The 21650-nt window shown below is 28.1% G+C and overlaps 3 protein-coding genes and 1 long non-coding RNA gene across 4 annotated transcripts; 1 reads left to right on the forward strand and 3 right to left on the reverse strand.

Moving 5' to 3' along the window:
* Positions 1-89: 89 nt before the first annotated feature.
* Positions 90-1438, reverse strand: LOC113378013. The gene is made up of 3 exons (XR_003367134.1): positions 1125-1438; positions 948-1046; positions 90-862 (listed from the first exon to the last, which is right to left on the reverse strand). It is a non-coding gene; the product is annotated as an uncharacterized LOC113378013 (long non-coding RNA).
* A 39-nt stretch (positions 1439-1477) lies between these two features.
* On the forward strand, positions 1478-4738 carry LOC113374913 (uridine diphosphate glucose pyrophosphatase-like). The gene is made up of 3 exons (XM_026614874.1): positions 1478-1843; positions 3302-3509; positions 4516-4738. Exons 1-3 carry the CDS (start codon positions 1651-1653, stop codon positions 4736-4738), a joined length of 624 nt encoding a protein of 207 aa, XP_026470659.1. The 5' UTR covers positions 1478-1650.
* A 2827-nt stretch (positions 4739-7565) lies between these two features.
* On the reverse strand, positions 7566-14498 carry LOC113377167 (2-hydroxyacyl-CoA lyase 1). The gene is made up of 11 exons (XM_026617390.1): positions 14468-14498; positions 14228-14375; positions 13411-13552; positions 13187-13344; positions 12267-12413; positions 11462-11681; positions 10906-11066; positions 10397-10582; positions 8680-8865; positions 8047-8282; positions 7566-7785 (listed from the first exon to the last, which is right to left on the reverse strand). Exons 2-11 carry the CDS (start codon positions 14276-14278, stop codon positions 7566-7568), a joined length of 1707 nt encoding a protein of 568 aa, XP_026473175.1. The 5' UTR covers positions 14279-14375; positions 14468-14498.
* Positions 14499-18669: 4171 nt separating this feature from the next.
* On the reverse strand, positions 18670-21182 carry LOC113378342 (myosuppressin). The gene is made up of 2 exons (XM_026618880.1): positions 21013-21182; positions 18670-18782 (listed from the first exon to the last, which is right to left on the reverse strand). Exons 1-2 carry the CDS (start codon positions 21161-21163, stop codon positions 18691-18693), a joined length of 243 nt encoding a protein of 80 aa, XP_026474665.1. The 5' UTR covers positions 21164-21182; the 3' UTR covers positions 18670-18690.
* Between the last annotated feature and the right edge of the window lie 468 nt (positions 21183-21650).

Raw genomic sequence — 21650 nt, forward strand, 5'->3', positions numbered from 1 at the left:
TATATATACATATACATATATAACCACAATTCTTTGATTGATATTGATTCAGATCAATATATAACCAATATATATATATATATATATATATATATATTTACATATATATTTATTTTGATTAACATTAAGTTACATAATATCTATGATGTACAGTCTCTATTTGGGAATCTTTTCTGCGCTATTGTTAATGTGCATTCAAATGTTTGTTCAAAATGTCATTATTATCATTGTCTTAAAGAAAAACAACAATCATTGATATTATTATAACAGTACTTAATAGTTTTCTTATAGCATCTACAATAAGACATTTTAGAGTAAAGCTATTGACATCTCTTTCAGAATAGTCAAATGCAATAAGCAAGTGCACATTAAGGGTGTTTTATCCCTTTGCTTTTTAGAATTTTATCATTAATCATGATTATACTTTGCCTGTCATTTGACAGTTCCTGAAAATCTATACAATGTGATTCCCTTTATCATCATTAAACAACACAGATAATAATATTTCTTGTAATATCAAAATGAAATTATTAATACTTAAAAACTTTTCCTGTGACATAGCCAAACCTAAATTAACCTTTGCACTAGCTAGAATTTCACCATTTATTGAGAATTTCCTTTCACTTACGATTATATCATTAGTGTTTTTAGTATGTTCTCCAAACTGACTTAATATATAATTACGAGTCGTACTGTTCAATATTAGTGGGAGATCAGCAAAGATTTCAGCACATTTCAGACTTCATTCTTATTGTTTTTTCCTGTGTATTCATTCATCTCATATCAATACTTGTACACTTGTGAATGTGTTTAGTAAACCGTCTAAACATTTTACATTTGAACGTATTTTCCTTTTATACTGCTGAAAAAATCGATGTAGAATTATTAGTTATGATCCTACATTATTAGAACAAGATTAATTTATATTTAGTTATTTAATAACATACCTTTCAGAGAGCTGACAGGAATTCTCTCTGTCTATTTATAACCTTAAAATTTCTAGTATTGATATAGTTAAATGTCTCAATTATTTCTGAATTATTAAACTGTAATGAAAAATCATATCAGAATAGTACAATCAAATGAAAGTAATTCGAAGTATGCATATTAATAAAAGTACTCACTTAGATTGAAAGCCGGCAAATATTATTACTTATTTTACTTTTACTTCGTCGTTTCTCGCTGGAACTACATAATACATGCATTTTTCTTGGTATTTCTTCTTCGTTAAACAATGCACTTCGACAGCTTATTTGTTTTTTACTCTAACAAGCATTTATTATATTGTCTAGGTTATCTCTCCATGAAAAATTTATTACAATGGACGCCATGTTTAATTTAAGTATCTGTCATATGTCAAATTCGATTTCAAAGTGAAAAAAAAATAAAAAAAAAAAAACAAGCGCGACCGGCGGCAGGGGCTCTAACTAAACTCGGGTTACAGACGTTTGTTCCGAGATTACCGGCCATGCGTCAATGTCAAATTGACGAAGTGAACTAATCTATTGTCCCATGTGCATGTACCACTAAACAATATAATGTGTGCATGTACCTAGGGAATATTCCTATTCCTATAATGTTTAAGGACGATCAAGTACTTTGTGGTTATATTGTTTAAGGTGAAAATTTTATTTATACCAGACATTACTCATGGAGAAAATATGTAACATTAAATTCGGGCCTTTGCCGGAAGATTCACCGTATGTCAAACCTGTTAGATTTTACTATAAGCAAAATGGAGTGGAAAAGAATTGGGATTTATTGAAAGTTCATGATTCCGTTGCTGTTCTCATTCACAATGTGACAAGAAATTGCCTTGTAGTTGTAAGACAATTTAGACCAGGTAAACATACACTTTAGAAAATAGCTATTATATCTCCGTTACCTCATTATTGTTGTCATCTTCTATTTCATAAATTATGAAGGGTTTTAATTCATAACATAACAAATATAAACATACTTACATTTCATCTGCAAAGTTTAAACTTTAATGGTCTTTCATATATGCATCTGTCTACTGGCATTCTGGCAGTTAATGTATACATATGTTTATGTTAATGTATATATATATATATATATATATATATATATATATATATATATATATATATATATATATATATATATATATATATATATATATATATGTTCCTGTTACAAATGTATGTCTATTCTGTTTTTCATTTAGCAGGTTTACTATACTCCTGTGTTTCACCTTCTTCAGATGCACAGTGATTTATATGGTCAATATACTACCTTTCTTCTTCATAAAGATATACATATTTTTATAACATGATTTTGTACATTTTTCTTACTTAGCAAGTGCTTTAAGAATAGTTCACCAGCTTCTAATATTGCAGTATGTTAAATGTGCACTTTGGATTTATCAATGTGACCCGAAGCAGAACACTATGAATTCTAGACATGAATGCAGCTTTTTTGTAATTTTCAGAGGATTTTTATATTCATGATGGCTTAGTATTTCTTACTGTCTTTTTAATCTAGTAGATCTTATTCTCATTTTGCAGACGTGAGCTGCAACTGCGTTATTTGCATTTGTTTTATACCCTTTTGAATCGTTTATATAAAACAGCATTGCACATCTATTTCTCTTGCTGATGTTGATAATTTTAAAAATTAATTAAATCTATTTAAGCTAATTAAACTATAAGGAAGTTACTGTACATATTTAGTATATTGATCACAACTACTTTTAATCAGTTGTGTACTTTTATGTAAATACATGAAAACTTTTGTTACTTAATATGCATATGTTTAATATGGCACCTTTTATATGTATTTTATATGTAATAATTCACAAATAAAGTTGAGAAAATACTGAAAATAATCAACCAATAATTATTGATAATGTGGTTTTATTGCATTGTTATCATTACAAGTGTGCATTAAATTTCAAACAAATTTTCAAAGTTCCAAATAATTCAAATAGTCTCTAGATGACAATAAACTAATGCTAATTAAGTTATTGCATTTTGTCATAACCTGAAGAAAATACTGGATCAAATTCCAGGACAAATAATTGTCATGATTATTACTACAGAGTTTTGATTGCAATTCGTTATAATGCGTTATTGTAACATTTGCAATACAAACATAAAAAGTAAATTTTTTTAACAAATACTTAGTTTTATAATATTTATTCTATAAATAACATAATTAAATAAAAAACATGTTATTAGTTTTTTAAAATAAGAATGAATTAATTTACTGCTTCAGGTTTCAAAAAAACATAAACATAACTTGATGAGGAATCTGGAAATAAATTAGTATTATGTTTCAGCTGTGTATTACAATTGCATACCAGATGAAGATAGAAAAGGAGTAATAGATACCACCAAATATCCTGCTGAATTAGGCATTACTCTAGAATTGTGTGCAGGTATTTGTGATAAAGATGCCAGTTGGGAACAAATTGCTAAAGAAGAAGTATTGGAAGAATGTGGTTACAATGTAAATGTAGAAAATTTACAAGAAATAATTCGATTTCGGTAAGTTAAATTTTTAGTATTCATTGCAATAAAATATGTATAAATGATATAATAGATGAGTTCAAAAGTTATAATTTTTATTACACTCTGAGTCAGATATTGGATTCATTTACAGTTTATATCGATTTAGCCTTTTACATTCATGATGCTATATAGTTGCCACAGTTTTTTTTCACTTTGCACTTGTATGTTATGCAACGACTTTGATATTTGTACATGTGTATAATTTTTTATTTTTATTTAGTTTTGTAACTAACACAATTGGTTATTGTTTGGTACATTTTGTAAACTTTTTTTTTTTGTTGAAATTTTTAATGTAAGCTAGTAATTTTGGATCACTGCAGAACATTCCCTATTATATTTTCTCCTATCTCCTTGATATGCAGCATGTTCTATTTTCTGTTACTTCTATAAATAGATGATTGAACAAAAAATAATAGTAATCAAATAATAAAAAGGTATACAAAAGCTTTATTGACTTGAAAATGATTGACATTGGAATATTGTTAATAATCCAAATTATTTTTTGTTCTAGGTTACCTATGTATACTGTTAGGAACTTGCTTTATTTTAATTTTATGAAGAAGTTTGTTTTGCCAGAAAATTCGATTTTTCTTTTCTGAATTCTGATTTTGATTTTGTTTCTTTTTCGGCGTTTTAAGTGATTCTGAATCATTTGATCCTAAATTTGAAAAAAGCATGTGTGTGCCAATTTTTTTTTTATGACTTTGATGAAATTTTGCATGACAATAGATTTTATGATTTGAACTTATATTAAAAATTAAGTATTTTTTGTAAAATATTCAGAAATATTAGTATTAATTTATAATTGTTAAAGACTTTAAGACGCTCTCACTACACATTCAGAAGTTTTCAAGCAATGCGATTAGAGTCAATTCTTTTATTTACAGTCAGCTTTAGATTGTTTTAGTCGAGAAATATAACTGTAAAAAGTGAAATTCATGTCATTTACTGTATAATAGTTTCTTTTGAAAACATTTTTTAGATCTGGTGTCGGTACATCTGGCTCTGTAATTGCTATTTACTATTGTCAAGTTAAAGATGAGGATAAAGTAAGCACAGGTGGTGGCGTTGATGACGAAATTATTGAAGTTGTGGAATTAACAGTACCGCAAATTAAGAAAATGCTTTATGGAGATAAATTTATCAATAGTCCTGGCGCTTTTTTGTATGGTCTACAATGGTTCTTATATAATCTTGATAAATAATTACAATATTTATTGTAGAAGCATTTATTTTTATTTAATAATACATTTTGTATATAGTAGTTACTTTTATCATAAATGTAATTTATGTTAAACCTGCTTTATAATATGTTGCTATAAAATATATTATTTATTAGTTTTTATTGCAGTAATAATTTATTTGTTCTAAATGAACTTATAATTTTGTTAAATCATTGACTAGTCAGACTGTTGTAAGTAAATTTGTTGGTTTTGAAAAAGTATAATTAAAGCGATCAAAATTAAAAATGAAACATTTTAAAATATACATGTTAAAAATGGATGAACGTTCAGTATTTTACTGGAAAAAAATAAAACGGAGAAATCAAAATTAATGTTATTTTTCATAAACCTTTAAAACTTAACACACTCGGTTATGTGATTTTTTGCATGCATTTATTATTTCTCTTGTAACATGTAATAAGTTTGTTTAGTGATAGTAAAATATTTGATAATTTTCTAAAAAATTAAATTATCTTCAATATTTTATAACACTACCATGACACTACCATACTCTATGTAAACTTTGTGTGCTTTAAAATAGCAATTGAATGAAGAACATGTTTGCCTGCTTGATAAAAGTGTATATTAATACAAAAAATTTAAACATTGACTTCTGTCAAACAAATTCAATCAAGATATTTTGTTGAAGCTTCGTTTTTAATGAAATTAACAAACTTTCAAATCTTTTTACTTTAAACAAATGTTGAAGAACTTTGATAGTATTTCAATCAAATTAATTTACTATAGATAAAAGAAGAGTATAGAGCCATTTACTTTAAACAAATATTGATGAACATAAGTGGATTCATAGATAAAAGAAGAGTATATGAGGTATATGAGTGGATTCAAAGTTTCAGTTTCAACTTTCTGTTTTAATTTCGTGCTTCAAATTTTTCAAGCGCCGACGACCATCTTGCTAACTTCAGCTTGCTTCAGCTGTCAATGAGGTCGTTGCGAGTATTTTTCATATAAAAAATAAATCGTCAAATGTTCATAAAAAGCTACAAAAATGACTTTGTGTGGAAGTGCTTAGGTGTGCATTGAATTGTCATAATTTAAATTATATTTAAACATTTTATTTGCAGTGCTAATGTATTCTTTCTATATGCAATTATCAATAGTTTAATTTATGTGTTTTTGTAGGTTATACTTAAGTACTTCCGCTTTATATCTGTTGAAATAGAATTTTAAATTCACAAGAGTCTCTAATCATCTCTAATGTAAGTCGTGTGTCGTGTAAAGACTTTACTCGGTCAATTGCAAAATGTCGAATAGGCTTATAAAAAACAAAGTTATGTAGTGGTTTTAAAGTAGTGATTTTGTGTCAAGTATTTGGTATTTCTGGCAGATTAGAGGTGATTCATGTATTAGTTTTGTGTTCTGCTAGCTGCTGCAGAGGATTTCTAACAATGTAAGTGCAGGGCATGTTTTATACAAAGCGAGTCAAAGAATATATTTTTGATATTATATACAGGCATTTATCATACAACGTGTAATGCACCTGTACTGAATTAAAATGCTCCCTATCTTAAATAAACAAAAATGAAATAATTTTAAAAATCTTTGATTGAATATTTGAATATTGTTTGTCATCTTTAGTAAAACTATAATTTGAATAGAAATAAATAATAAGATATTACTTATAATTATTAAAAAAGGGATTTGTATTACATGCCACTTTTTGCATATAAAAATTAATTGGGAGATGCTGTGAGAACTTGTCCCTTTCATATCCGATATCCTTTATATATAAGATATATGAATCAAAGCAGCCGGGGTATATTTACTGAAATATTTTATGGCTCGTGAATTGTTAATATTTTACATACATTTATCTTCTGAAAATTATGTTTATATTTGAGTTTATAATTTATGTATCAACGATGAATCGAAAAGGAATACTACTAAATTGAAAAATAGCAAATATTCCATAAATTATTGCAATAAGAACAAACTACTATGAAAAATTGCATCTTACATACCAAAACTTTTCCCACAACAAAGTTTATTCCTGAACAGATTAAGTTTGTTAGGTGAGGTACCACTGCATATTAGTTTTCTGAGCAAAATTGAGTGCATCCTATTTATAAGCTATTCTTCGCAATTTCAAAAATTTCCATATGCAGCAGGTTGATTTATGTAACTTATCTGAAGAGATAACTTTTTACAAGGAATTATATCATTTTTTTATGATTTTGCATTAAATTAGTTCCTTAATGTTGTAATTATTTGTTATAAATTTAAGTTGTTATAAAAAACGTTTCAATTATGTATATACCTTTCTGAGAGGGGATTCGTTTCTCACTATTTATGACCTTAAACCAGAAATTGTAAGTGTAATAGTACAGATATACATGTTCACATATATGTCTCCAACATCAAATAAATTGGTAGTGCAGTATTTTTATTTGTGTAAATATAATAAATTAAATTTGTAAATTATACTTAAATACGTCATTAGATAATGATTATTGCCCCGAACATGGGTTGGGTTAATCACTTATATTGAAATGCCTCATTATTTGAATCAAGATCTTAATTATCAATACAAACACCAACTGCAGAGATAACTTTCACATTCTAAATACTAACGGTAAAAACAACATCTGTGATTCAGATGATATTATTTAGATTTTAGATTTAGATTCAGATATGACACTGCTGTCATATGACACAAACTTATATATAGAAAAACAATATATTATTCCTGAGAATATGAAAAATATTTATCCATCAATAAAAAAATTACTTATCACCATTATCCAACAATGTTATATACATATATATATATAAATACTAAAATAGGTACTTATAACTTTGATTCTGTGAGCCAATTAAAACTTTGAGGTTTCCTATCAGCCGATGGATTTATCATGACGTTAATTACATTTGGTTTATCCACTGATTTTAGACTAATATTGAGTGCTTCTTGCAACTCTGGTATTGTTGTACAAAAGTGTCCCTTTTCATTAAAAAGTCCCATAATATTTTCATAATGAGTTTCAGCAGTCAGTGCTGAAGGAGGTGTTCTAAAAAAAAAAAATAATAATTTGCTAATATTTTTGTGTTCCTTATATTTGTTTCATAACTTGGTTTATTAATAAACTAATAATGTGCCCTTTAAATGTAATTTAAATAAAAAAAAACTGATGAATAATATTTAAAAATGATAGGCATATGATGAACATATTGCAGATAGCTACATAAACCATTAACAAAATGACAACCGATTTTATTAATAAAAAAAATCCTTGCCAAAACTTACATTAATAACAATTTTTATTACTTACGTTTGACTAATTTCACCAGAAGCCTGCATTATATTCATGGTATCTTTATCAAAACCACCATAAATGCCATTATTGTTAACAATAATTATAGTGATAGGTAATTTGTAGCGATACATTGTTTCCACCTCCATTCCGGAAAACCCAAATGCTGAATCACCTTCGACGCAAATCACTTTTTTTTCTGGCGCGTAATCTTTGCACCAAAATGCAGCAGCAATAGCAAATCCAGGTCCCACCTAGCAATATTAATTCTAGTTGAGTGAGTGTGAAATGTCTTCCTATACAATTGATTCATGTTTATGTTAAGGTTGCTAAAAGTAATAAAACGTAAACTAAATATAAGTTCAATGAATAAATATTAGAAATGCTTATGAAAACTTTTAAATATACTTATCAATTTTCCAATCATTTATAATTAGAGTTTTAGCACCTGTAAAGTAAGCTGTCACAAAAAATATAAATTTTTGGTAGTACTGTATACACATATATGTACGTATTTCTACATACTATTCATAGTCATACATACTATATATGCATACAAATTTGATAGGATTTAATTAGTGACATATTCAAATATAGATCAGTTTTTTTTTTAACTTGTTTTCAAATATTCGAAACAGTCAGACAACATACCCCCATAGTTCCAAAAGTGCCAGCATCCAATCTGTGCCTTGGTAATATATTTGGCAGCATCGATCTGCCTATATCCATTGTGTTTGCCCCTTCACTGATAATCATGCAATCTTTTGGCAATATTTCTTGTATATGGTGAAAAACAGTATAGTAATTTAATGGAACGCTGGTGTCTGAAGATAATTTCTGAAGAAAAAACAACGAAATAAATGTTATAAAACTATTTTCTGTAAATGAGTGGGGTATTTGAATTGCAAAAACAATGTTCTTAATGTTTTTAAATGTGTTTTCTATATTTAACTAAATCTTAGGTCCTATTTATTCATCATTCTGGTATCCTGGAAGTGCTTATAAGATTCACATTGGATACTTATAAGATTCAAACATTTCTGACAGTCTCTTTTGTTTCTATAAGTGAATTGGACTCTACTAGTGGAGACATGCTCTCAGGCAAGTAATTTGGGATGATTTTTTAACTTCCCGTAGGGCAAGTTATAGTAATCGCAAAAAAATCGAAAATGAAAATTTTTATATATCTTTACGTTTCAGAGGTTTCTGAACATTTTGGCATACCTTAGAAAAAATGGATGTATGTGTGTGTGTGTGTGTGTGTGTATGTGTGTGTGTATGTATGTATGTATGTATGTGTGTGTATGTATGTGCGGATACAAATTTTCGTCGACGATTTCGGGAACACGGATCAACCGATTTGAATAATTCAAAAAACATTCGATCCGTATTGATAAGGAGACGTGCTGATTAGTTTTTGGCAAAGGCAGGTCAAGCCGTTCCGAAGATACGGGGCAAAAAGTTCCGAAAACGGTAACTCAGTTTTTAAGAGAACGGAGCGTCCGATTTTAATAATTCAAAAAACATTTTATTTGTATTGACAAGATGAAGAATCGATACAACTTTCATGAAGGTAGGTCCAGCGGTTTCGGAGATATAGAGGAAAAAGTAAAAAAATGAGCCATTTGGCGGTCAAAAATGATCATTAGACATATGCACATCAAATTATCAGACATTTTATAGAGATTTTAACAATAAGTATACATTTTGTTAACATTCCTATCGGTTCCGTACCAATGCTTATGCGTTAGACAGCGACGCGGCGCTTACGCGCTTTATATTTTGTCCCTATGTAGTTAAAGCAGTACGATTGCTTTGAAAAAAAAGTTCAGATCTTCCACAATATGTCAAAATAAAGATAAAAAAATTTTTTTCAAAAAAAACAAATTTTTTAAAAAAAAAATTTAAAAAAAAAAATTTTTTTTTTCAAAATAAAACTAATTTTTTGTCCAATTTATAGTTTCTCAAAAATCTTATTTTTTCAAAGTAATTTTTTTTCAAAAATGTTAATCGTTTTAAAAAAAAAATAATAATTTTTGGTACGGGAAGTTCCAGCAATTTGCCTTAAGGCACGATGCCCTAATTGCCTTAAGACAGAATTCCACTTACAGCTAGTTTTATTTTATAGTCATTTAGAAAAAGTGATGTTGTTAAACATTGCTTTATTTATATATGCATAACCTAATCAAATTTTAAAAATACTGCATAACACCAAAACTTCATTAATTCATTTTTGGTTGTCTGATAAACTTGTTAAGTGTGTTTATATTTTAAAAATTTTCATGTCCCACAGTAAAATTGGATACAATCCGAAACAAACATTAAGAATACTTAAACATTCATAAAATATTTAGTATATTAATATTACCTGAACAATAGTTTTATTAATTTCGCATTTTTTTCCCAAATCTTTCCACCATTGTGATTCTCCAGAAAATTTGAATTTTTTCTCTGCAAGTTTTTTTCCCAATTGTTCAACAAATGGTAATATATCTGAGTGTACAGCAACAGTAGATTTAACACTATTATGCAGTTCTTCAGCACATATATCAACCTAAAATATAAGGTGCTTTATTGTTGTGATCTTTTAAGATGTTGCAAATTTTACTTACAATTGAAGTCTTACTTGCATAATATTTGAATGCTCTAAATAATATCATTTTTAAACTGAATTTCAATTTCATATACAGTATTTGTTTTCAACTTAAACAAATTTATTAATAAATAAAAAATATTTTTTAATGGTTTTTCAATATTTAATAATTAAAGAAAAAATTGCATAAATCATAACCGGCAACAAATATTATTTATTATGTTCATAAATTTAGAACAAAGTGAAAAATATAATGAATTAATTATAACTATTGCATGCTATACCTGTATTATTTTCACATCTTTGGAAAATCTTGGCGGTCTTCCAAAATGAAGAATCCAATTCATACGCGCGCCAAGAAGTAAAATCACATCAGATTTCTGAAGAGCCAAGCTTCTTGCTGGAGCGACACATCGTGCATCTGTGTCTGGAGTAACACCTTTTCCTGCAATTTTCAACATGATTTGAAAAAAAAAGAACTAATACAAATTTCTTGATTATATAAACAGATTGAATAATTTAAACCGTTTAATATTTCAAGTCTTCAAAATTTCAAAGTTAGAACAGAAAATTTGACAGAAAGTTTCATAAATTTTCTCATATATATTAAAACCTCTCTTTTATATAATTTTTATAATTTTCTTGACAAATATTTAAAATATTTCTCATATATTATATGAATAAAATAATTTGGCAGCAACACACTTTTATTTGCTACAATTATGCAAAAATTAAATGTATTAAATTAAATGTATTAAATATATTAAATGACTTAATACATGCTTTATCACAATGTTGGAATAAAGTCAATTTTGGGTAAAACAAATTTCTCACACTAACCCATGGGTGTTGCCAAAAATGGTAAATTGCATTGTTGTATCAAATCAGTTATGGCTTTTTCAGCTCTAGCATAGGCTGCCCCTTTTCCAACAATAATGAGAGGCCTTTCTGCTTCTGATAATAATCTCGCAGCGTCCAAAACACTTAGTGGATCAGGATTACAAAGTGGTGGAACAGGATGAGCATATTGAGGAGGTAGAGCAGAAACTTCAACACGACTCTTTAATGACACATTTCATTTTATGTATTATTTACAATAATATTACTAACTTATTTTATTTTAGTAAGCAAACACAACTGCATCTACATAAACTATGCTATATTTTAGGCAATAGCAATGTGTTTTAAGGCAAACATTTGTATTAGAAATCCTTAAAAATTAATTAAAAAAAAAAAACAATTCAAAGCTCACAAAATAAAGTATATTTTTAAGATTCATTTAATAAATGTTGCAATAATGTTTTGTCTTCATAATGTTTATGGCAATTTAGATCAGAGTGGAAAACATTTAAAATTGCTTTTCAAAACACCATGATTAATTTACTTGTTGAGCTTAAAAACAAAAAGGTGAAAATAAATCGGATTAAATGTTGGATCGCACATGCAGAAAATATATTTCTGTTCACTCACACCAACAAACAAACAACTTCTATATATTTCTGATTCTTTTTGCAAACAGATTATTCAGAAGAATAGAGAAGCAGAAAAATGGACCCATATATATTCCGCAAACAAATGAAGAATTCTAGGTATTTCAAGAAGAATTTATTGCAGATTTAACTCTAATTCAATATAAACTTATTACCGTAAGTAAAGTGCCTGGAAAATCTAAGTATGACACTCCTGGTCTGCCATATGTAGCACATCTCACGGCTTTCTCAACATGCATTGGTATAAGTAAAGCACTTGGAGGCCTCGCTGAATACTTGCAATATGGTCTACTTAGTTCTACCTAGTAAATTGATTAATAATTTATCAATAAAATATTAATAACAGTTAATAAAAAAAAAACTACAACTACAACAAATACTGAACTTATATATATATCTCCCAAGGGCTCAAATGGTTCCAAATTGATAAAAAACAATTCTCTGAAAGTTTTAGCTCTTAATATTGTCTTTTAAATAGAGTGCAATTCAATCAAAGTTTTGTATGGCAATAGCATGAAAAAATTTTCAAAAATTTTGCAGAGCGTCGAGTTTTCAATAAAAAATGGCACAAATTTTCACTTTTAATTCATTTGTCGCTGAGTTATACCTAAAAAATTTGTTTTTCAATTTTCAAATTATTTTTCATGCTATTTCTATACGAAGTTTGATTGAATTGCACACTATCGGAAAGTTAATATTAAGAGCTAAAACTTTCAGAGAATTGTTTATTATCAATTTGGAACCATTTGAGCCCTTGGGAGCAAGGAAATTTGAAAATTCCATATTAAGAACCACCCTAATATATATATATATATATATATATATATATATATGTGTGTGTGTGTGTGTGTATATATATGTGTATGTTTAGATAATTTTAATATTGGGATTATTGTATAAAAATGTGTTGCAAATAAAAAGAAAAACATTTTATGAGAATCTTTATTATTCTAAACTTGACAAAAACAAATTAGCATGTATGGCAAATCGTTAGTGGGATTAAATTATAAAAAAATGACTAGTATACAGAGAAGTACCATAAATTTTTAACACGTTTGGTTTCTTAATATCTTACTTGTGGACATTCTTGAAAACCTCCAATTCCTTCATGATCTTGTGATGTTGAGCCACCAATGACAAGCATTGGCCAACAGTTGACCTGGGCATTAGCCATGCCACCATAACAATGCAATAGACCAGGACCGGAAACTACTAAGCATGCTCCAGGCTTACCTGAAACAAATGGAATAGTTCAACTTACATTATACAAAGATTAGAAGATGGAAAATAATATCTCACCAGTTAAGTATCCAATAGCTTGAGCTGCATAACAAGCAGCCTGTTCATTCCGCATGCCAATATATTTAATGCCCACGGCTTGCATAGACATTGATAATTCAATGACAGGTATGCCAATAATGCCAAATACATATTCAATTCCCTTTAAAAAATGCAAAAAAGAAATGATCAAGAAACTTTGCATAAGATGAGCGTTTCACGTTTTTCAGGAGAAGTACATAAAATACATATCCCAAGCATTAGCACTTAATATTACATAAAAATGTGGAAGTTATTATTATATGCTCAGTACTTTATTATTACAGAAAATAAATTGCATAAATTTTGAGTGAAAATTGGAATCAAGTACTCTAAAATATTTTGCTTTAAATTAATAAAATTACAAATGCTACAAACTCTGAAAATTATGTATATGTTAACAATTGTGTAAATACAATACACATTATCGAGAGATAGATAGAATTATACATTAAATAGACAGAGTTATAATAGGTAATCAATGAGTAAAGATGGCATAAGTAACTACATGCAACAATATCTACCAATGTCAATCTAATAATATATATATATTTTATATACTACTTTTTTGTATATAAAATGCCACCCCTGGCAATTCACTTTTCCTAGATAATTCACTTTGAATTAGCGGGCACATATTTATCTATATGAAATGTGTTCCAATGATCAAAACACACATGAATAAAAAATGTATCATGTATCAAGCTTTTACCAAAATAATAGCCAAATTAATAAACAACTTTATGCATAAACTAACACCAAATTTTAGGTCTTATACAAAGGCAGTTATAATATATACCTGCTCTTTCAAAGCTTGGCTTAAAATTGTATTTCCATCCAGTTCTGACATTTTTTAACGTGTAATATTGCACAAATAAGACTAAGGTATTATGAAAAAATTACTGAGTTTATAGTCCAGCAATATTACATATCAGATATTGTCATAACTTTTTAGGTGTAAAGTCCACAAGGTTAACATGCAACAAACAAAGAGATAAATATTTTGCTAATCAATATTTTTATACATAACAATGTTTACATTTTTTTGATGATCGTCGCTAATAATTGTGTTCGACCATTTGACAGTTATAAGCAGGGATCCGGCTCATTCATGAATTCATTGTTTATTTATCGTTTTAATTTAATTGCCATACAGCCTGCGCCAGAAATTCATTACCAACATTAGCAATGAATTGTGTGGAATTTCATTTGTATTTGATTGACATTTATTTTTTTTATTATTATTTTAATACTTTTTACAACTGTCCTGAAACGAACAACAAGTAAATTATTTGACATAAAACTAAAAGCGTTGGCAAAATACAAATTAACTGACCATCGCCAGATATTTGTCGAAGGCCTTGTCTATTGCTGCAGAATGCAGAAATACTTTATTTTTAATCGGGCCCTGGTAGATTTGTTCTGAAGTTTTCTGGCGAGCAAGTTCGGGTGATCAGCTAGACGATTTCAATATTTGTGTGAGTAAGCAATTACTTCATCCTTAACTGTGCTAACTTGTGTACCAATTTGAAACATACTTTGGTGCTTTCAAAATTTCTTTTAATAACTTGTTTTGAAATCTTTGAATTATTAAAACGTTTGAGTTGGAAGTTCATCCCTATAGCTGTATCCGTCATGCCCAAATTGGTTTAATGATGGCTTTATGGAGGTAAAGATTATTATGTGTGTCAAGTTTTCATTTTCATCCGAGGAGCCAATAATATCTTCTTCTGGCTTCTTCAAGCTGCTTTCTCTTTTTCATAATGTGTTCTTTCCAGGTTAGTCTCTTATCCAGGTGTAAACCTAGATATTTGACTGCATCTGTTCGATCTATAATTTTGTCATTAAGACTTACTGTAGGACAAGTCCCTTTGCAAAGAGTGAATGTGATGTGTTTTGACTTGCTGCTGTTAACTTCTATTCTCCACGAACTTTTAATCATTTTTGTATCACGTTAAGATGATCCTGCAGCATTTTTGATGTAATTATGGGATCTTCATGTGTTGCCAGAATGCCTGTGTCGTCTGCATATGTTGCTGGATTGACATTTCTTAATGTGTTCATTTTCACCGCTGTCAAATTTATTATTTTTACTATGTTTTTCCTTCACATTTGAAATTTGCTATATTATACATTTTCAAGTAACTGAAAGATAAATTGACTTATACAATTGAATATGTAAAAGTGTATTTTAATGAAAGTTGAATTATATAATTTCAAAAACTCTAAATATTGTAGAAAAGCTTCATATTAAGTAATTTATTGCAAGGAATATATTGATTTGGCATCGATTCAATCGTAGTCTATTGCAATAAAAAATATTAAATATTTGAACAAATGAATAAAGCAACCATTGTAATTTATTTATTTTTTTGACCTCACATTGCGATATAGCTATATTTGTATTCTATCAGACAACCGTTATCCAAACGCAAATTGAAGTTGATACTTAGCTATTTGGAGCAAGTTTGAAATCCAACAAAAATTTGCTCGTCAATTTAGAAAATCAATTTGTGATGCACATTTCTACTAACATTGATGAATAGTTAATTTTATGCTAATTTGAATTAACCGAATATGACCTTTTATAAATTATTAATAAATGAAATATTCAAAATTTATAAAATTAAATTGAGACATACAAATACCATGCATGAATTTTTGAAATACAGGTTTCACATCTCAATAGTGTAGTGCAGTGCATTGACTTAAGGTGTTGAGATTGCTGATCAAGGCGCATAATACTTATTTTTATAATATGTACTTATCAATTGAATATTACTTTTGATATATATATATATATATATATATATATATATATATTCTGTTTCAATGGGCCATTTTAAAAAAACTTTGCTGAAAAATCAGAATTTAATTGAAATTGAGCAAGTGAAATTTTTAATGTAGATTTACTTTATATTTTTATCTAATAACTTACAAGAACCTCACTTAGGAATTCGATGTAAATTGGCATGGTTATCGAACTGACATGAAAACAAACACCTTAAAATAACATATGTCCATGATTTGTGCTAAATACTGAAAGGACATCAATGTTGGAGAAGCATTATAACAATGCTATGCTTTCAACTCTCTGTAAGATGTAAACAGTTTTCTATTTATATATTCATAGTTTGTTTTTAGATCCAATCTAATCTATTAATTGGAATTACCAGTTAAACCCTCAAGGGTTTCTTAGTGCGAGAACAAATTTGACTTAAGTATTTCTGGAATTATAAAATTTAACACATCCGATTATAATACATTCCTAAGAAATAAGATTTTTAAAACATGTAATGAAACGGTGTGAGTCATAATTTTTCAACAATTTAATTTTATGGATGCTCAACCAATAGTATCACTACGAATTTATATGCAATATTATGTAAAAATATGCATAAAAACTGATTATTTTTTAATTTTTTAATATCATTTCAAAAATGTTGGGTTATTTTCGAAAATAGTATTCTGGAAACAGGTGTATGCGCACGCCTTAGAACGTCAACCCCCCACAGGGTGGAAACCACGGGGCTAACAACTGTATCAAGCAGCCCCTATTACCCTAAAAAAATAGTCATTTAAGAGAAAAAAATTAAAACAATATTGTTATAATACAAATTAACCAAACACTAAAGACACTTTTTTGGAAATATTCAAATCAGTTGAATAGAATCAGATTTTTGAGATTATTATATCTTAATTATACCTTGCAGTGAATCCAAACTCATTTCATTACAATCTCTCGCTCCTTGTATATTTTAATGAATTTTGTTCTACACAACTACTTGAAACTTATTTTGGTTATCATGGCGATCATTATATTTTTAGATTAAAAATTTCCTAATTATTCCAATGAGTCGTTTAACGTTTGTTGAACGTTAAAATTATAATAAATACAATTTTATATATTGAAAATACTATTTGCATTCTGTTTTGATGTTTCATGCAATTTCTTATTTTCAATCTGTTTATTGACTTTACACATCCAATATTTGTACATAAAACGAAAGCCCGAGCAATTTGCCTCAAGGTACAGTTCTGCACTAATTTGTACCACTGAAAAATTAAAATAATATCGGAATTTTTAAAACACGATAAATATATGACTACTGATGAATTATTTCTGTTTTTCTGCTTCTTTTTTAAATTAATTTTTTTTAATGAGTTGAATCAAGTTTACTTTATAACTAAAAATTATTGAAAAGAAGCAACTAAAAAATACCACAAATCAATAAAAAAGAAATAGAAAGCAAAGGATTACGCAATTATTTTAATAAAATAATGATATTTTAAATGCTGTACAGTTATCCGAACATATTATATATTACAAAAAAATACATCTATTGAATAATTGTACACACAAAAAATGGCACTTTTACAATGTTAAACAGATAATGTCTGATGTTTTAAATAATTTTTATATTTCAGATATTTTAGCTAGAATAAATAAAATAGAATTCATTGAATCGTCATCTACAACTTGTATTATAATGAATATATAATAAATATGCAGCGCACAATATTTGACAAACATTAACATATTTAGTATACATATGATGTAATCATTCAAAAAACTAAAACATATATTGTATAATTATTGTTTTAATGTATAATTTATCATACGGTTAAATTTTTAGGCTACAGAGTTGCATTTTATTTTGTTTGATTATTCCTGTATTATATCATAGACAAAGAAATTAACTTTTATATTTAAACAGTTATTTGATTCACATAGATAAAAAATGGGTATGAACTACTTTTTATTAAAATAGATTAAAAATAATATTTATATAATCAAATATTTCAATCATTCTCAATTTCATTATATTACTCAAATACACGACTGTTGTTCAACTAAAAATATTAACAAGATTATAAAAATAATACTGATTCAACATAAATTTAAAAATATTTCGTTTTAAAAACGTTACTTATTTAACATTATGCGGCAAGTGCACACATACGATATCATGTCTCATAATAATAGTTATCAAGTCGTACATTTCATTATCACCCGCTATATTTTTTCCACTATTGACAATTTTTTTATTTACCCAACATAAATTACGAACATAATTTTATATTAATTTATTAGCTTCTGCTGTAACAAAGTGATAGGATTTAATATAGCAGGTAAGATATTTTATAAATTAGTTATTATAAGAACTTTTACGTAAAAATGAGCATGCTTAATTTCAGCTGAATGCCAAATAATGCCGATTGGGAACTTGAACTTGCCAATAATGAGTAGTTTTCTGTATTTTAGCGCCTGCGTCCGAACCTAAGAAAAACGTGATCCACATCTTGCCTTTTTACACCCGTGTCCATCAGCTCGTGGTCGGCATAATTCATCGCTTCAAACATAGAAAATGATGATATTTAAATTTAAATAATTAACTAGGCTATTGATATGCAACTAATTGGTATTGATTAATCGCTACATATAATAAATGAATATATATATATATATATATATATATATATATATATATATATATATATATTTATTTATATAATGATATTATAATCAGTCTCAATAGTTTTTACTCATCTTAGATTCATTGACTATCAGTAACATAGTCTAATTAAATGGGAACTATGATAACATATTTATTAAGAAAGAATGCAATTAGTAACCGAAAACCATTTTGTCCATATAGTACGGGCAAATTTACAAATGAGTTAAGGAGATATCGAGTTTCAACTAATTACAGCGACAAGACTGTGACGATGAAGTTCAACGTCTGACAGGATTGTGATTCTGGCTTACATGATGTTTTACAGTCGCGGAAACGTGACGTAAAATTAGTCAATTTGTTAAATGAGGCCAATTTGTTATTTTGACTATATATGCCATTTTGTCTGCATTTTTACTAATTATAACGAACTTGAAATTATTTAAATTTTTTTTAACAAAATACGCAAATATTAAATTAAATTAATTAGAAATTCACCGTAAAACACTATATAAATTCAATTGGTAAATTTTCAGGAAATTTTAACATATCGTATTAATATGTTAAAGTACATAAAGTACTTATAGCATATAATTGTGAATGAATCGAACTATCAACCTAAAAGAACTGTTTTATTTTGGTTATACTCGTCGTAAGGCATATTGTAATAATAGCCCGGTCAATTTAAACCTAAGACCTAAGAAGAAGAAGGAGAAGATCAAGAAAAACGATACGAAAAAGATGTAGAAACATTTGAAAATTATGACTCCCATAAATATATTTAGTTGCTCTTTTATAATTACTGCCTTTATTTTTACCAACCTAATTTCACAAATATTATTTTGCAAGTGTTCCGAAACAAACAATAAATAGGCCTACTGGGAAAACCACGTAAAAAAACGAGCTAAGCACACTACCTCGTAGGCGGCGTTCAAATATACTTTTCAAAGGCTCTGAGCAAAAAAAAAGTATTGATGCATTTTTTGTAGATAATGTTATGCTCTACAATATTGTCTCAGGTAATTTTGCGATAAAACTGACCATTTAACTGAAAATCGCAAAAGGGTCATTTTTTTACCTTTGACCTTGTGCCATTTTTTAACTTCCCGTAGGGCAAGTTATAGTAATCGCAAAAAAATTGAAAATGGAAATTTTTATATATCTTTTCGTTTTAAGATCTTCTGAACATTTTGGCATACCTTAGAAAAAATGGATGTATTGTGTGTGTGTGTATGTGTGTGTGCGTGTGCGTGTGTGCGTGTGCGTGTGTGCGTGTATGTGTATGTGTGCGGATACAAATTTTTGTCGACGATTTCGGGAACACGGATGAAGCGATTTGAACAACTCAAAAAACATTAGATTCGAATTGATAAGGAGACGTGCTGATTAGTTTTTGGCGAAGACAGGTCTAGCCGTTCCGAAGATATGGGGCAAAAAGTGCCGAAAACGGTAACTCAGTTTTTAAGAGAACGGAGTGTCCGATGTGAATAATTCAAAAACATTTTACTTGTATTAACAAGATAAAGAACTGATCAAATTTTCATGAAGGCAGGTCTAGCGGTTTTGGAGATCTGGTGAAAAAAGTAAAAAATTTGGCGGTCAAAAATGATCATTAGACATATGCACATCAAATCATCAGATATTATATAGAGATTTTAACAAAAAGTATAAATTTTGTTTACATTCCTATGGGTTCCGTACCAATGCTTATCCGTTACACCGCGGCGCTTACGCGCTTCGATATTTCGTCTATATGCAGTTGAAGCTGTAGGATTGCTTTGAAACAAAGTTCAGAATTTCCAAAATATTTCAAAATACACTTTTCTTCACAAAGTCTTTTTTTCAAAAAAAGTAAATTTTTATCAAAAATTTATAGTTTCTCAAAAATCTAATTTTTCAGAGTAATTTTTTTTCATAAATGTTAATCTTTTTTAAAAAATAATAATTTTTGGTACGGGAAGCTCCAGCAATTTGCCTTAAGTGCCCCACTATTTTATAATTGTATTTTAAACATTTTTGCCAAGTTACAGCCCATTATGAATGATAGTAACCTTGAATGCGTAAATTGACCGGATAATATTTGTAATCGAAAGTATATCATCTAGTATGCATGATTATTATTTTTTACCTCTGTCGTCCAAATACGCTTCCATTGCACCTCTGAGTTCGTAGATGGTGGACAGGGCGTCGCAAACTTTTCGTATGCGCGGTGCCATCGTTTGGATGGGCCCGGTGCACTGGACGGGCGGCATGCCGTTCACCGCCGGCCACAGGCACATCGTCACCAGGCAGCAGGATACGCACGAAAACAGCAGCATGTTAGGCTGCATCTGGTAATGATACATTAAATATATTATATACATCAGCTACGATTTATTCTAATTTGAATCTCCTAATTCCTACCCAGTGGAAAATATCGTATTTCTTTATATTAATTTTTTTTTGATAATATATTTTTTTATTTTTTATAAATTTTATAGTGTTTATTCAAAACTTTTTCAAAATAAAAATAGTTGCATGAAATTAAAAGAAATATTCATTCATCATAATTATGTGTTACCTTTTTCAAAATTTTTACAAAATATATAAATATACTCACGCTTGACTTTTTTTCACCAACTGATTTCTTAATTAACTTCCCGTAGAGTAAGTTATAGTAATCGCAAAAAAATCGAAAATAAAAATTTTTATATATCTTTACGTTTCAGACGTTTCTGAATATTTTGGCATACCTTAGAAAAAATGTATGTGTGTGTGTGTGTGCGT

Source organism: Ctenocephalides felis, unplaced genomic scaffold (assembly GCF_003426905.1).
Source record: "Ctenocephalides felis isolate EL2017-DRISC unplaced genomic scaffold, ASM342690v1 CF-g0.4_SCAFFOLD_01886, whole genome shotgun sequence".
In the NCBI taxonomy this organism is placed as follows: domain Eukaryota; kingdom Metazoa; phylum Arthropoda; class Insecta; order Siphonaptera; family Pulicidae; genus Ctenocephalides; species Ctenocephalides felis.

Excerpts from the sequence above, each read along its gene's own strand:
- LOC113378342 (XM_026618880.1), bottom strand. The coding sequence starts at position 21,163 with ATGTGCCTGTGGCCGGCGGTGAACGGCATGCCGCCCGTCCAGTGCACC. Across the intron at positions 18,783-21,012 it reads AGCGTATTTGGACGACAGAG|CGATGAATTATGCCGACCAC; the intron begins GTAAAAAATAAT and ends CTATGTTTGAAG.
- LOC113377167 (XM_026617390.1), bottom strand. The coding sequence starts at position 14,278 with ATGTCAGAACTGGATGGAAATACAATTTTAAGCCAAGCTTTGAAAGAG. Across the intron at positions 13,553-14,227 it reads GCCAAGCTTTGAAAGAGCAG|GGAATTGAATATGTATTTGG; the intron begins GTATATATTATA and ends CATTTTTTAAAG. Across the intron at positions 11,682-12,266 it reads TTCCAGGCACTTTACTTACG|AGTCGTGTTGAAGTTTCTGC; the intron begins GTAATAAGTTTA and ends GTGTCATTAAAG.
- LOC113374913 (XM_026614874.1), top strand. The coding sequence starts at position 1,651 with ATGGAGAAAATATGTAACATTAAATTCGGGCCTTTGCCGGAAGATTCA. Across the intron at positions 1,844-3,301 it reads TGTAAGACAATTTAGACCAG|CTGTGTATTACAATTGCATA; the intron begins GTAAACATACAC and ends ATTATGTTTCAG. Across the intron at positions 3,510-4,515 it reads CAAGAAATAATTCGATTTCG|ATCTGGTGTCGGTACATCTG; the intron begins GTAAGTTAAATT and ends AACATTTTTTAG.